This window comes from Petaurus breviceps, unplaced genomic scaffold, assembly GCF_028583685.1.
Source record: "Petaurus breviceps papuanus isolate PSGF00001 unplaced genomic scaffold, PetGlider_PUasm1.0 582, whole genome shotgun sequence".
In the NCBI taxonomy this organism is placed as follows: Eukaryota; Metazoa; Chordata; class Mammalia; order Diprotodontia; family Petauridae; genus Petaurus; species Petaurus breviceps.
The window spans coordinates 219,503-235,231 of record NW_027186390.1 but is presented as its reverse complement, the minus strand read 5'-3'; the positions used below and the strand labels follow the sequence as shown (position 1 = coordinate 235,231).

Below are 15,729 nucleotides of genomic sequence, written 5' to 3'. Positions count from 1 at the left end.
TGTATCCCAACTAAGAGATGTGGATTTTTTTTTTCAGATATAAATCTACTTTGAAGTAGTAAAAAAAAAAAAAAAAACAAAGCAAAAAAACCATCATTTTCCCCCGCCCCACCCCAGAACATTGAGGTCTTCAGTACAGACAGAAAGAAAGTACCTCAAGTTAAATTTCCTCCTTACAAATGTCAATCCAAGTCAACAGCTACTTTTTCTCATTTTTTTCTATTTTGTGGCAGAGAAAACATGCAAAGGAAAATCTAGTTGATATAAAAAAAGATTAAAAAATTTAATGATTTAAAAATAGTCTCTACATACAAGACAGCAAAAACAAGGATGCCGATTTAACAATTTGGCTTTCCTTTTGAAAACTTGCAATATCACCATGTAGCTTAGTATAAATCTGTTACCGCCTAAAAATATACAACATATCAATAGCAACAAAGTCCACAAGGACATACTTGTGTCATAGTTATTTTCAAGTTGTTGATGGTGTCAGCCCCTCTGTTTCATCTGTAGGATGGCCATTCAATGTCCCATCTCTTCTTTTGATGGAGCACAACTGTGAACGTTACAATAGATGCTATTTTAAAAAGTACTTTTGTGATAAGCTCCACAATTCACCTTATTTCTTTCTGTGGTCTTAATTCCATTTGCTCTTATAACATTTTGGTTGCTCAGAACAAGCAAATTTAATTCAGTAAAGTGTATATTGCAATGTAAGAGCATGTTTTGACATAGGCTAGAATAAAAAGAGTGAACAAGGCACTGGATAGAAATACCCTAGATAAATAAATGCCCCTTGACTTCTGAATATGAGTGTACGTAACAGTAAACTCTTCTAAAACCACTGCCTGCTCCCATTTTTTTCTACTGCACTTCCCTGTGAATCTGTTAAGACTTGTGACATGTGTTATGGCCAAAAGATGTAATGGCAGTATTTAAATTTTATAGTCAGTCTATGGCATAAAAGCTGTGACTCAGTATCTTGTCTCATTGAAACTGGTCAGATTGAGGTTAGTCAGCAGATGTATAATGAAGGAAGAAAGGGAGGCCTAAGGTTGAAATTGGTTCTAGGTTTGAATTAGTGGTGGTATATGAGTATTGGGGAAGGTTAGCAAGGTCTTCCATGTCAAAGGTGGTGTTAGCCTCTATGGTCATCAGGCCCAGAAACCATCTAGTGTCCTAAAGTCTTTTTGCTAGACAGTAGCACCTAGGCAAAGTTGGCAAAGCTTTAGTTTGCAATCTTCTTATCAATATGTCCCCATTGTCACAAGGCACATGAAACCATTTTTATTTTCATGGATATTTACAACTTGAGGTATACACGCAGTATATGCCCCTTCTGCAAAGAGGAATTTTTCAATTTAAATAAGACCTTTGGAAAACCTCACAGCTGACTCTTTCACAAATACAAATGATGAAACAGCCATGGGCACACATGTGACTTGTTTTTTTTGTGGCTTCCTCTCAGCTTAGAAATACCCCTATTCTTAGCCAGAAATTACCTAAGTACACTTTTCCTACCTCCTCTAATGACTAAGCTGCTTTTCCTCCTTAGCACCCTAAATAATAACTCATGTATTGACACACATTTTATAAAAATGTTGTTTACCAAATCTACTTGCTCAGAGGACCCAGTGCATTTTTGGCATAAGGATTGGAAAAGGAGGGAAATTCTGGAAAGTGTTCTGAAAGAGCAAGTTACTACTGTCTTCTTGATTATAAGGGCATAGTCTGATTCCCAAACACTGGAGTGAAAATGTCCAGTATAATCCCTACAGCATATGGTAGAATATCATCAGAACCATCTGTTAGGTCAACTGTGAAGATGTAGCACTTTGGAGATGCATTATAAGGTGCTTCTTAATCCATGTTTTTTTAAAATGGAATGTGTTACATACATATCTACATACACACATGCCCCCACAGGCACATATGAGAATGTGACCAATATGTACAGTTTATATATATTTATATATATCTATCTTAGATACACAAATGTATATATAAGAACAAAACAGTGATAAGTTTTACCTCTCCAACTCCCTGAATGTCTGAATGTTCTCTAACTCATAAAACATATTTAAAACATTTCATATAAAATATATACAAAAATAGATAACATTTACATAAACCAGACAGTATTTCCAGTTTGATTCTATGGCCCTCTCAGTCTCTTTTCCCCTTTCCCCTCAGAATGTCGCCATCTCTAGCAATGAACGCTTGAACAGCTGTGCATTTCGGGACAAGTCCGTTACTTGGTGTACCATTTCTTGCAGAGCAGGTGTGCTTGGGTAATGTAGGGCGGCCATCTTGGTGGCCATCACGATGTTCTTAAGCTGCTCACACAGTTGGTTACTAGAGTTCATCACTTTGTTACGGATCTCCTGGGCGGCCACTTGCCTTGTTAGCGTGTCACCAATGAATACCAGCTTGTGTGCGCTCAGGATAACAAACTTGCTGTGTGCCACAAAGATTCTTGGGGGCTGTGCAGAGCTGACGCAGCTGAAAAGGGCATCAATGGCATTGAGAAGGGATATGTAATGAGTATCACATTGGTCGTAGTAGAAGAAAAGCAGCTGTCTGTCTTGGGAGCTCACACTATTGTTGGTGGCTGGGAGGCTCTGAGAGGGTTTCCACTTGGAGATGTCATTCTCCACTGGCTTGGTAATTTCTTGTTCCAACAGCTGGAACTGACTGATCTGAGGAGAAAAAAATAAAGCTTTATTTAGAATAATATTATAGAAAGACTGGCACTAAGACTCAGAAGTTAACTGACTTGTCTAAGTGCCTGCATCTAGTAACTGGCTGAACTGGGAATAGAACACAGTTCCTAGTGCAGCGGTTCTCAAGCTTTTCCAGTGGTGGAACCCTCAGTTTAAACAAAACTTTGGCTCTTGTGAAAAAAAAAAAAAACCTAAAATTTTTATTCTTTTATTTTTTAAAGCAATTGGGGTTAAGTAACATGCTCAAGGTTACATGGACAGTTATTTCTGGGTGCTAAGTATCTGAGCCCGGATTCGATCCCAGGTCATCCCGACTCTGGGGCCAGTGATATTACTCGCTGTGCCACCTGGCCACCCCTTAGCAGTTGGGGTTAAGTAACTTGCTCAAGGTTACACGGCCAGGTGTTTCTGGGTGGATGCTAAGTGTCTGAGCCCGGATTCGATCCCAGGTCATCCCGACTCTGGGGCCAGTGCTCTTACTCACTGTGGTACCTGGCCACCCCTAAAATTTTTATTCTTAATGCTTGTTAATAAACAACATTTTTGCTGTTCAGTCATTTTTCAGTTGTGTCTGACTCTTTGTGACCCCATTTTGGAGTCTACTTGGCAAACAGGGTTAAGCGACTTGCCCAGGGGCACACAACTACTAAGTGTTTATGAGGTCAGATGTGAATTCAGGAAGATGAGTCTTCCTGATTTCAACCCCAGTGGGTCTATCCACTGCACCACCTAGCTGCCCTAATGAATAAGATAAGGTTTGTTTAAAATAAATAAAAAACAACATAAGGTTTGTTAAAAAAACAAAAGAAAAAAATTGGGGATGTTCCAGGGTTCCTTACAGCACAGTATGAGAAACACTAACCTAGTGCATTTGCACTACTGTCTAGAACTCAGAAATCTTCTCCAGTCCTCCTCTAGTCCCTACTATCAAAGAGTGTACTTGGTTTAGCCCCCAAAACAGGAGCAATTGGTTGGGCTCTCTCAAAGTATCCTGAGCCTTGAGAACAGCACTGACTTGCTAGGACTAACATCTATTTATTTGTTTCTATGCCCTTTCATGGGCCAGGAAACTCATACACTGAGATCCCCATGGAAAGATGAAAATGTTCCATTTTCAAAGTCCCATGTTTGCTGGTCTTCAGGAAAGCTTCCTGGCACCATGAAATGCTTTTAGGCTTGACTCCGCTTACCTGATGATGTTCCAGCTGCATCTTGTTCTGCTTGATGATATTTTCCTTTTCCAAAAGCTCTTTCTGCTGCCTTTCAAACTCTTCTTTCCCCTGTTATTTTACAAGAGAAAAGACCCATTACATCACTGCCATGATTCACTTGTACTAACAATTTAGTTGACAAATGGGTAAATATTGCCTTGTTTTCCACTGCCATGGCTGCTTGCCACACACACCCACCTATGCACATAGGTACAGTATAATGGCAACCTGGCTCTCAGCCACAGGCTTCCCGAGGCCCTAATCCCTCTTAATGCTGAAGAGACAAACCAGTTTCCATACACTGTACTCTGCTCTCTGACCCCTGACAAGCTTTTTTGATAGGCAGATTGGATTCCCTTCAAACCTCTCTTAGAAGAACCATTTCCAATGTTCTTCTCTAATGGATTCAAATTGGCCTCATAAACCTTAGTTCCATCATCTGTAACATGAGAGAGTTGGATGAGATGATGTCTGAGATCCCTTCAAGTTCTAAAATCCTATGACTCTATGACCTCTGAGGCCAAGTTTAAATCTGGCCAATAAAACTTGCTTCTGGGCCCTTCAAGTTCTTTATCTGGCCCCGTTCTCAAGATGGCCATATGCCAGGGATGAAAAGTGCCAAAACAACACAGGAAACCTAATTCACATTGAGTGGAGTCAGGGTTCAGTGACCTCTGCACAACAGAACAGGCCAGAAAACCAGGCAGATTTTCCAAGGTCAGTGGGATACTGCTATTCTTTCCCCTTCTGATGAACACACACATCCATGGGAAAAAAAACCACTTAGAAGAGGTGATGCTCTGAGTCACTGGGTAGGTGCCCAGCTGCCCTCTGGAGAAGCCTGAGGTGGGGAATGAGACCAAAGGCAATGGCAGAATGCAAACAAGAATTTTGGAACTGAAGGGGACCAAAGAAATTCAACTCCCCCTTTCTTTCAGGAAGATGGGAAAAATGATGAGTAGGTGATTTGTTTGACAGTGCAGAGCTGGGATTTGAACCCAAGGCTGGAGACTTCTATTCCAGGCCTCCATGACATGATTACAGCCAAACTACTTAGACTAGCATTATTCGTATTATCTTTCCTTGAGCAGACATTGTATAGGTCTTCTTGTTATTGTTCAGTTGTGTCTGACTCTTTGTGACCACATTTGGGGCTTTCTTGGCAAAGAGACTGGAGTGGTTTGCTATTTCCTTCTCCAGCTTATTTTACATGTGAGGAAACTGAGGCACACAGGGTGAAGTGACTTGCCCAGGGTCACACAACTAGTGAGAGTCTGAAGCCAGATTTAAATTCAGAATGAGGAATCTTCTTGACTCTAGGCCTGGCACTCTACCCACTGTGCTACCTAGCTCCCCCTAATAACAACAGCAATGTCTTTATTTAGAGTCAAAGGACCTGGGTTCAAATCCTAGCTCTGCTACTTGCTAGCGGTGACCTTGGGCAAATCACATCAACCACAGGACGGAGGGAAATAAAAATTTATTTAGTTCCAACTAGTAGGCACCATATGCCTACATTATGCTCTTCCCTTCTATGTGTATGGCATTGTACTAATCACTTTACAAATATGATCTCATTTATATATATATATATAATATATATATTTATGTATCTCCTTTAATCCTCACAACAACCTTGTGAGGTGGGTGCTATTATTATTCCTATTCTTCAGCTAAAAAACCAGAGACAGACAGAGGTTAAGTGACTTGTCCAGAGTCATACAGCTATGTAATATCTGAGGTCAGCTGGATTTGAACCCAGGTCTTCCTAACTCCAGGCCTAGAGCACTGTCCACTGAATATTCAGGTCCTTTGAGGTTCATTTCAGCCCTTTCGTCTTATGGGTAAAGAAACAAAGGCCCAGAGGGTTTAGATGACTTGCACAAAGTCAGACTGGTAATAAGTAGCAGAGCCAGGATTCAAATAGAGGTCAGTAGGCTCCAAGTTTAGGAATCTTATAACACCACTGCCTATAGTACATCTTTTCCATGGGCTTTAGTATTCTCATATCTAAAATGGAGATGAAGTTTACACCAGATGATCTTGAGAGTTTCCTTCAGTTCTAAAAGATATAGGTGCTTAATTGGCCTGGTGTCCTTACCTGCAGGTGGACATAATCATAATCATCCATCCAGCTCCGCTCTGAGCTACTGTTGCTCTTACAGTCAGGATGCTGGTCCTTGCTTAGGCTTGGGGGAAGTGGTTTGCAATAGGGCTGGGCCTTGTGGTCACTGGGTTGGAGCAGCTGGGTCTGTGGACCTGTGTGCAGGTAGTCGGCTGCACTGGTCACGTTCTCGGACCCATTCTTTAGCCGCACACTGCCCGGGGCTGATCGGAAGAGCATTTCCACATTGGTGTTGATGGTGGTCGTGAGCTGTTTGGTGTCATCTGGGACTGTCTTTGCCACCATCACAAACCGATCAAGGTCATCACACTTGCTTTGAGGTTTATTGACAGCTAGAATGTTCAAGGACCAACTGCAGCCATTCAAGTCCTGGCTGGTCTGGGTCAGAATCTGGTGGGAGTCTTCGACCCTTTGCAGTTCTCGCTTCATTTTGTTGTGCAGTGTGAGTTCAGGGAGGCCTGAAGCATTTGCTACAGCCCCCTTGGCAAAATGGACATATTCCCTCAAAGACAGCTCTACCTTTTCCACTGCTGTGCGGATCTCATTGATGTGTCTCTCCATGTAGCCGTAACACCTCCAATCAGTGGTGACCAGCGCAGTGAGGTTGGACACCACCATCTCTAAAGCCTGCTGAAGCCGGTAAAGTCTCTCGATGGCTGTGTCCGGATCCAGCAGTAACAACCTTTTGTCCTGAGATGGTGAGGCTGACAATGAGGACTCCTTTGATGTTGTGGAAGAGGTGGACATGTTGCTCCTGGTACTACCTGTACTGGAGAAAGACAGTCTATTCATGCCATCTGTCACATCTTGGCACCCTTTAGTCTCCTGTGTGGCCTGTGGTGGGACATCATACACTCCATCTTTTTCTTCAGCATTTAATCTTTCATGGGCTGCTGCCTGTGGCTCAAGAAACTGAACTCCTCGCGGGATGTCATATGCATCATTCTGAGAGGGTACAGGTTGCCCTAGGTGCACGTGCTGGTGGTTTTGAAGAATGCTTTGTTGTCTCTGGGATACCTGATCAGCACCTCCTGAAGCATCACAGTTGTATTTTACGTTAAGGTCCTTCCCTACTGCCTTGGAACTTGTTGGAGGAATGTCATAAACCCCCTCAGGTCTGACTTCTGGTCTTGTGTGTTGTCTCATAGGAGGAGGGAAATCATATTCCTTTTCTCTTAATCCTACTTCATCTCGGGAAGCAGGTGGAATGGCATAAACCTGAAACATAAGAAAAATCAGTCAGAGATGTACCAAACTTGGTAACTTATTCAGCCAATTTATGTGAATGCAGAGAAAATAACTAAATACAATAGAAAAGGAAACACAGACTATACACAACCTTCATAGGGAGTCTTTTTCTCCTCTTGTGCCCAAACCTCAAGTCACCTGCAGTACTTTATGAGCTACTTTTCCTTTAGCCACTATACTTATTCCTTTAGTGAGTCATTCCATCCCATAGATCCAACTATTATATTTATGTGGATCACGGTGAAATCTGTATCTTCTATCCTAACCTCTCTCCCAACATTTAGGTATTTCCAACTCTACCAACCCCTCAGTGGGTCTCAAATTTGGCTCTACCAACCCTTCACTGGGTCCCAAAGTTGGTTCTACCAGTCCCTCAATGGGTTCCAAATTGGATTAATTTTTTCCTAATTTAAACACCTCATTTTTTTTTGGGATATAACCAACTGGGATGCTAGCCACATTTAGATGGTAAACAATGGCTCACATTTCTGAAATGTCTTTTTTGGAATTAAGCCTGGGGAACATTCTTTTGAATCTCCTTAATGGAGGAAAATCTTTGTCCTCTGAAGGTGGATCTGATCTTTGGAAATAACCAAAAGTTCACCAGGAGCCACACTCAGTGAATATAGTGAATGATCAAGTTGAGTAGCATCATTTTGGTGTCAAAACAAGTTATAGTAATGGAACAGACTGCTTAGTGTGGCTTTTGGATAGACTTGTAGTGAAGATTTCCTAAAGAAAACTTCTGAGCAATGACAGTATGGTTGGGAAGAAGTATTTTTGTCTTCCAAGTTAGCTACACTGGAGGATAATCTGGATGCTTAAATTATGGTACATCTGGGAGGAAATTAGTCATATTTTTTAGTCACATGTGGTGTGACTATTCCATTTGTTCAACAAGTGGGTGTCTAAAACTTTTTCCCCTTTGAATGATTCCATACAATCTCTCAACAAGTAAAAAAAAAAATCTCCTCCTACCAAAAATCCCCTAAATAACTAGGATATTTTGACTTACTCCTTTCACAGGAGGGATATCATATACCCCTGAAGGTTTCATCTCTCCCACTGGAGCGGAGAATGCTGTACCCTTTAGTGATGTTGGGGGGATGTCATAAACCTGGAGAAGAAAAATCTGGGTCATGAAAAATGGAAGTATCTCATACAAGTCACCTTTGAAGTAGTTCTTAGCTTTTGATTCCAAGTGCTTTTAATAAAGTGATTTGAAAACTTCATCTTTTGTAAGTGTCCAGGTGATCTAGGGTCAATGCACTTTTCATTTTAAATGACATTTTTTTTTCTTTTTGAGGGACCCTAGAAACCACAGTTTGCATTTAATTTTTTTGGGAGTGTAACCACACATATATACCAAAAATAAAATGAACAATATAAAGAGAGAGATATTCTTCTCAGTTAATGGTCTTGGGTTTTCAGATGAATAAAATCCCAAATTTCTAGGCTGTGTTGTTATATGTAAAAATGACTATTGGTAATAATAATTTTCATATAAAATTACATATATAAAACTATATATAAATTATATATACATATATGATGCACACACATATATAATGCATACATATACATATATACATATATAAACATCTTATTTTGTAAGGAGTTTATTTTATAAATATTTACAAAGAGTTTCCTTAGGACAACCTTCTAAGGAAGGCAGTACATGTATTATTATTCCCATTTTGACTCAAAGATGTTGAGAGACTTGCCTAGGGTCACAATATTAACTAGTAAGTGTTGGGGCCAGGATTCAAACCCAGGTTTTCTGACCCCATGATTCTTTCCATTAGGTTGATACACATCACACGGAAATAGTGTTGTCACAAAAATACCTTTTTCTAAACTTCAGCTGATAACTGAAGATATGCTACACATTAACATTTTATTTCTGCTACATTATTTACTTACCCCTTGGCCTGGATGGGATGGAGGTATATCGTAGGTACCCTTCTGGTACTTGGATGGGAACTCATACACATAGCCATGGCCTGTTCTCACTGGGGTGATCACCTGAGGGTTAGAAGAGGAGGAAATGTCAAATTATGAGCTTGTATTCTTAGCAGTGGTTCAGATTCCTTTCTGGCTCCTGGCTGAGCGAACACCTCCAAGCTCTTTGTTCTTTCAACAAACCAATAAGTAAATCAATAAATAAAAATGAAAAGATAGAGGCAAAGAGAGGATGAGATGGAGGGAATGCATTACAGATCAGTAGTCAAATGAAATTCCTGTTGCTTTTTGGGCAAATGAGTGATTTAAACACCAAAACCCTTTTTTCCCTACTTCCTCCTGCCCTAGGTAACACAAACATCTCTAAAAATGCTTCTCCCTTAATAAAAGACTTTGTTCTGGCATTTTATCTGACAATTGTAAGCATTAAAAGTCCAAGATTATACCTTTGGCATCTTAAAGATTTTTTTCTTCCTTGAATCAAAATCACTATGTACTGAATTGGTTTTAATGACTCTAAAACTATGTGCAAAGTGAATAATGGGAGTCGAGTCCAACCACTTAAAATTCCCCTCATAGCTTCAACTGGATACAGCATTTCCTCTGCCTCTCCCTGCCAAACTCTATTATTGTGAGTGTAACTAAAGGGCTGATGGTGAACATAGCATTTTTACAAATCTACCAGCTCAAATGATACCACCCTTGCAGACCTGAAGCAGTTAGTGGTCCAAGGCAAGGTATCAATAATAAGAGTTAAGTCTGCATAATTGTGACGGGAGTAGAATTCAGGTCTCCTGACCCTGGTTCATTGTACTAATTATTTTCCCATTTCCATTAGGGTAGCAACCGTCTGAGCTGGACATATTTCCAAGTAAGTCAAAGGTCAAATACCCCCATCATGACTTCTGGCATCTGGAATTAATGTAAATGAAATGGATCTCACCTGACAAGCGCTTGTTTCTATATAATTCTTTGGGGGCCTTAAACATGGATTGAGAAAAACCTCTAAGAGATTTTTTTAATTTGAAAAAAAATTTTTTTGAAGTATATTTACTCACTAATTCTCCAAGGGCTTCTAAATTGCTGTACTTTCTTTCTTGGCATCAGTAACAACACCCTCAAGTATCGCAAACTATCCTTGAGGGGAGCAGGCCTCACAAATTAGAAACAAGAGGTGGTTCCCTGAGCAACCATCATCTTTTATCCTTTTCTCTAATGTGAAAACTCTGGCGTCAGGCTGCTCACAAAACTATGTGAAAAATGTTCCACCATCGTAGGGCTCAAATGGGTGGAACTTGGCCAAATGTACCAATCCTCCTCTCAGCAGGGACCCTAAACCCTGAAGGCCTGGAACTCGGTCTGGTGTTAAGTCCCTCACACTCCAAGTCAACGACTTCTTGCAATTAATGTGAAAAGGTTTTAATGCACAGGCTAATGTTTTCACATAATCTCTGCTGCTCAGACTTTTCCAAAAGGAAATGCCGTCCTTACCTAAGACTTGCATTGTGTTCTTTGGGCCTACTGGTATGGGAGGTAAAGAAATAATTTATTAAGTGGCCACCATACAGTAATAATATTTTTCCCTTTTAAGAACATGCCTTTTGCAAAAACAAAGCCAAAGCTGCTGCCCTGTTTCATGCCTTCATAAAAAACGCCTGCTGGGCACTATCATTCATTGGGGTTCTAAGGTATCTTCCTGCTTTTCTTTCCTACTTGCTCTATTTATAGATTTCTGATCTTGGCTTTAAAAAAAAGGTATAATCTGCTCACAAAGCGGCTTTTGTTCAGTCTCTAAAAGTTTCTAAGAGTGGACTACACCCAAAGCTGCCAACTCAGTAATGCAACTAGAGATCCAAGGTTTATTATTCTCAAGCCCAGCTTCAACTGCTTTATATTTGCCTTTAAGCAAAAAAAAAGATCTAAAATAGCATTTGGTGAAATGTTAACCTACAGAATTTACTTCAGAAGGGAGGAGACACACAAAAAAGGGGGGACTGCTTTTCCTTGCCTTTGTGGCCTTTCCCTGGCAAAGGGCATTTGTTGTTCCCGGTATTTAAAAATTCACTTCCTGACAAATGTCACAGAACTGCAAGCTCTCCCCTTAGCTTCCCCCATTTAAAGAATGCCTGTGGTCATCTGGTTTTTGAAAACCCCTGCATTCCAAACTCATCATTTTCCTTGTTTGTGCATTAAAAGAAACAGATGGCAAAACCCATAGGGAAAAAAATACATACACACAACACAACATACTACACTGCTGTCTGATTTCTACCCACTCCCACCCCCATCTCCCCAATTACAGCATTCTCCAGTGTTGTGGCCATTTAATCTTGGTTCACAAATGACAATTTAACTGGGACCAGCTTTTTTCATCTGGACAGATGCACGTAAGACATGTATTAATTTTTTGATGTCTGAAAGAACTTGAGATAAAAGTGTCTTCTAGCCTACTTAAAGACATGCTCTCTCCTGACCTGTTGCTTGGGTCATTTCTATGCCAATTAAAAGGTTTTTTTTTGGTTTGTTTTTGTTTTTTACCCAGAGGAAAGTGCTGATGGGGTAATATCTTGTAATGTATCCAGTTCTGTGGTTCTCCCTGTCTCACGTAAGTACAAAACCTTTTTCCTCTTCTCTGATCCCCCCAAAAAAGGTAATAAACATTTATATAACACTTACTATGAGCCAGGCACTGTGTGCTAAGCACTTTACAGTTATTGTTTAATTTGATCTTCACAACAACCCTGAAATATAAGCACTGTATTATCCCCATTTTATAGTTGAGGAAACTGAGGCAGACAGATGTTAAGTAACTTCCCCAGGGTCACACAGCTGGTAAATATCTGAGGCAGGTCTTCCTGACTCCAGATCCAGTATTCTCTCTAGTACCTAAGTGTCAGTAAATACTGACCTTAAGAATGGGGAGAGGGGACTTTCAATGATAAAAGGTTTAAGTTTAATAAGTTTAATAAGATCAATTCTCATAAAAGAAAATTCAAGGTGCACTTACTGGAGTCATTCTTTAATGTAAAATGCATCTTAAAAACTGCCTGTTGGTCTCCCTATTTTTTCCTCTATTTTTCTTTCAGGGTTCCTTTACTCTTGGGTATTTCCTATATCATCCATTAAAGAAGGACGCCTCTTTGTGGCACGAAGATGGCCTTAGGCTTGTGAAGGCTCTATCAGGTGGTGGAGCACAGGTTCCGCCATGCTGGAAAGGTTCTGTGTCTAAGGCCAGTTGTAGACCAGGTTAGCTAAAATTCAGTGAAGCTTATCCCTACAAGGTTGATCAACAGGTGATAGAACATGTTTTTTAGCCACAGTAACCCATCAAACTATTAAGATATGGGGAAGGAGAGGATCACAGCAATCATTAATGGAGGGGGCACTGACTTGTATGAAGTCACAGCTTCTTAATAAAGTATCCATATGTACTTATTAAGGACCAAGGTACAGGGAATAGCAAATTGATTCATTTCACTAACATCTCCATGAAAGGAATCTCTGGAGTTCTCCTGAGATAATCTTGTTTCAATTACTTCTCTGTACTCTGGTCAAGGGATATATTTGGTAACTTCTTTTCTCCCTACATGGTCTCTCCTGCATCATGTCTTTCTAAGGTGCCAACTCAATGAACAGTTAGAAAACTGGGACTTTGGGTTCAAATATCTGATCCAACGTCTCACAAATGGAAAGTCAGTTTTTAAACAGAGACCCTGTGACTGTAAACCAGCACTTTCCATTATAACATGCTAACACGAGAGAGTCATTATCCATCCTCCCGAGTCACAATCAGTTACCACACTGATCTGAAGGCTTTCAAAACTGTTCTCCTTTACATTTATCATGTGAATTGTGCTCCTTCTTCTGCTTCCTTCATTCTGGATTATACAAAGATAAGAAATTTAGAGCAGCTCTGCCTACTATCCTGTACTCTGGTCAAGAGACATAGTTGGATAACTTCTTTTCTACCTACAAGGTCTCTCCTCCTGTTTAATGCCTTCTTGAGACATTTTGATGCCAGCTAACTGAAGTATTAGAAGACTGCATCTTCGGGCAAGTATTGGACTCTGGTGAATTTTAAATGATTCTAGAATATTAAATGTCCTAAACTCTTCTTTTAGGAGAGTAAGAGATGCTATTAATTCAAAGACTAATTATCATTCAGTCTTTTCACTCATGTCTGACTCTTTGTGACCCCATTTGGGGTTTTCTTGGCAGAAATACTGGAGTGGTTTACCACTTCCTTCTCCAGTTCATTTTGCATATGAGAAACTGAGGCAAACCAGGTTAAGTGACTTGCCCAGGGTCACACACAGCTTGTAAATGTCTGAGGCCAGATTTGAATTTAAGATAAGTCTTCCTAATTCCAAGCCTAGTGCTCTATCTGCTGCACCACTAGCAAGAGAAATGTTTAAATATCCAGTTGAGGGGTGGCTAAGTGGCACAGTGAATAAAGCACCGGCCCTGGAGTCAGGAGGACCTGAGTTCAAATCCGACCTCAGACATTTAACACAAAAGCTAGCCATGTGACCTTGGGCAAGTCACTTAACCCCAACTGCCCTCAAAGAAAAATAAAAAAAAACAAATAAACTAAATATCCAGTTGAGAAGATTAGTAAGAACTAAGTGACTGAGTATGTGGTGTAGTCGAAGACAATGGTATAGTGTCTCAGCTTTGCCACCAATGGTCTATGCTACCACAGACAAGTTAACTAACTTCTCTGGGCCTCAGTTTCCTTACCTGTGAGTAAAATGTGGGAATTGTATAAGATTGACCACAAAGGGTCCTTAACTCTATGGTCCTGTGATACTATTGTGAAGGAAATGAAGTATATATTTTCAGACTTAGCTAATGTATAGCTTCATTTGTTGGATGATACTTATCTTCTGCAAGGGAGAGTTTTATCAGAGGTGGGGGAGGGCAGTCACTGGAAAGTGACAGTGATGTCAAAAGAATATCAACAAAATATCCAAATTAACTATATATTTAAAATATCATTAAAATAAGAGCCAGTATTTATACAGCACCTTTAAAGTTCTTTACATATGTCATCTCGTTTAATCCTCACAAAAACCCTACAAATTGGGTATTATTATTATTAACATTTCCATTTTATAAATGAGGAAACAAAGGGCCAGGGGAGGTTAAGTAGCTTGCTCAAGGTCACAGGGCAAGTGTCTGAGGCAGGATTTGAACTCAGGTCTTCCTAACTCCATCAAGCTCTATCCACTGCACCATCTTTTTTTTCTGTCTTTCCAATCTGTTCCCTATGTTTAACCTCCCTTCTCTGCCACTGTGGAGAGCCCTGAATCATGGGTAACATGTACTGTTTCAAAGACCATTTGATTCTTTTCTAAAATCACAGTATAATTCTCTGTTCTCTAAATGCCATATATGCTAACATTTCTTTCTTTCTTTTTTTTGGAGGGGGGAGGGCAGAGCAATTGGGTTAAGTGACTTGCCCAAGGTCACATGGCTAGTAAGTGTTAAGTGTCTGAGGCTGGATTTGAATTCAGGTCCTCCTGACTCCAGGACCGGTGCTCTATTCACTGCACCACCTAGTCGCCCCATTTTCCTTCTTTCTTTTTTTTTATGTTGATATTTCAGAGAAGAGAGTGCGTGACATGGATACACAAAGACAACTCTGTTTGCCCAATCAATGGATTGAAAGGATACCTTGACAGGTTATCTAATTCATTTTGTCTCTGGGCTGTACTTTTTTTTTTTGCTTTTTTGGAGGGCAATTGGGGTTAAGTAACTTGCCCAAGGTTACACAGCTAGTTTTTTTTATGTGGGTGTTAAGTGTCCGAGGCCGGAACTGGACTCAGGTCCTCCTGACTCCGGGGCCAGCGCTTTACTCAATGCGCCACCTAGCCGCCCCTGGGCTGTACTTCTTAACTGGAGAGAGTAGATAGAAACAATCTTTCTTTCAAGACATTGAAAAGGTAAAGTCCCATAAGTGTAAGAATTGAGACTTTTTGTTGATTTCCGAAAGCAGCTAAAACAGTGGATACGTAGTTGGGGTCCCCCAACAAGTATCAAAACTAACATAGTCCTTTTTTTTTCCTTCTGTGAGGCAATGGGAATAAGTAACTTGGCCAAGATCATACAGCTAGTAAGGCTAAGGCCACACTTGAACTCAGGTCCTCTTGATTCCATGGCCAGTGCTCTATCCACTGTGCCACCTAGCTACTCCTCCATTTCTTTCTATAAGCTTCTATAACTTCTCTATTGAGAGTTTGCCTTATAGGGTATCTACCTCTTAAAGTACTTTCCTGAGGAACAGGAACAGGGCTAGAAAACTCAAGAATAAAGATGAATGATGTGAAAGCAGGAACAATGAGGGAGATCTTCAATTTTGTAAGCATGGGTTATTGAGTTGACCGTATGTCCAGCAAGTTTTTTGCTAGAGACTGAGAAAGAAGAAAATGTCCACACTTCCAAGAAGTTTTCTATCTAA

At 40.3% G+C, this 15,729-nt stretch overlaps 1 protein-coding gene across 1 annotated transcript in view; it reads right to left on the bottom strand.

Moving 5' to 3' along the window:
• Positions 1-258: 258 nt before the first annotated feature.
• Positions 259-15,729, bottom strand: part of NEDD9 (neural precursor cell expressed, developmentally down-regulated 9) — a 55,770-nt gene continuing 40,299 nt past the window's right edge. The window contains exons 3-7 of the mRNA XM_069103481.1: positions 9,231-9,332; positions 8,323-8,424; positions 6,036-7,277; positions 3,914-4,003; positions 259-2,699 (exon numbers count right to left, since the gene is read on the bottom strand). Of these exons, the coding sequence (XP_068959582.1) occupies positions 2,190-2,699; positions 3,914-4,003; positions 6,036-7,277; positions 8,323-8,424; positions 9,231-9,332 (2,046 nt within the window). The 3' untranslated portion in view covers positions 259-2,189. The remainder of the gene's footprint in view (positions 2,700-3,913; positions 4,004-6,035; positions 7,278-8,322; positions 8,425-9,230; positions 9,333-15,729) is intronic.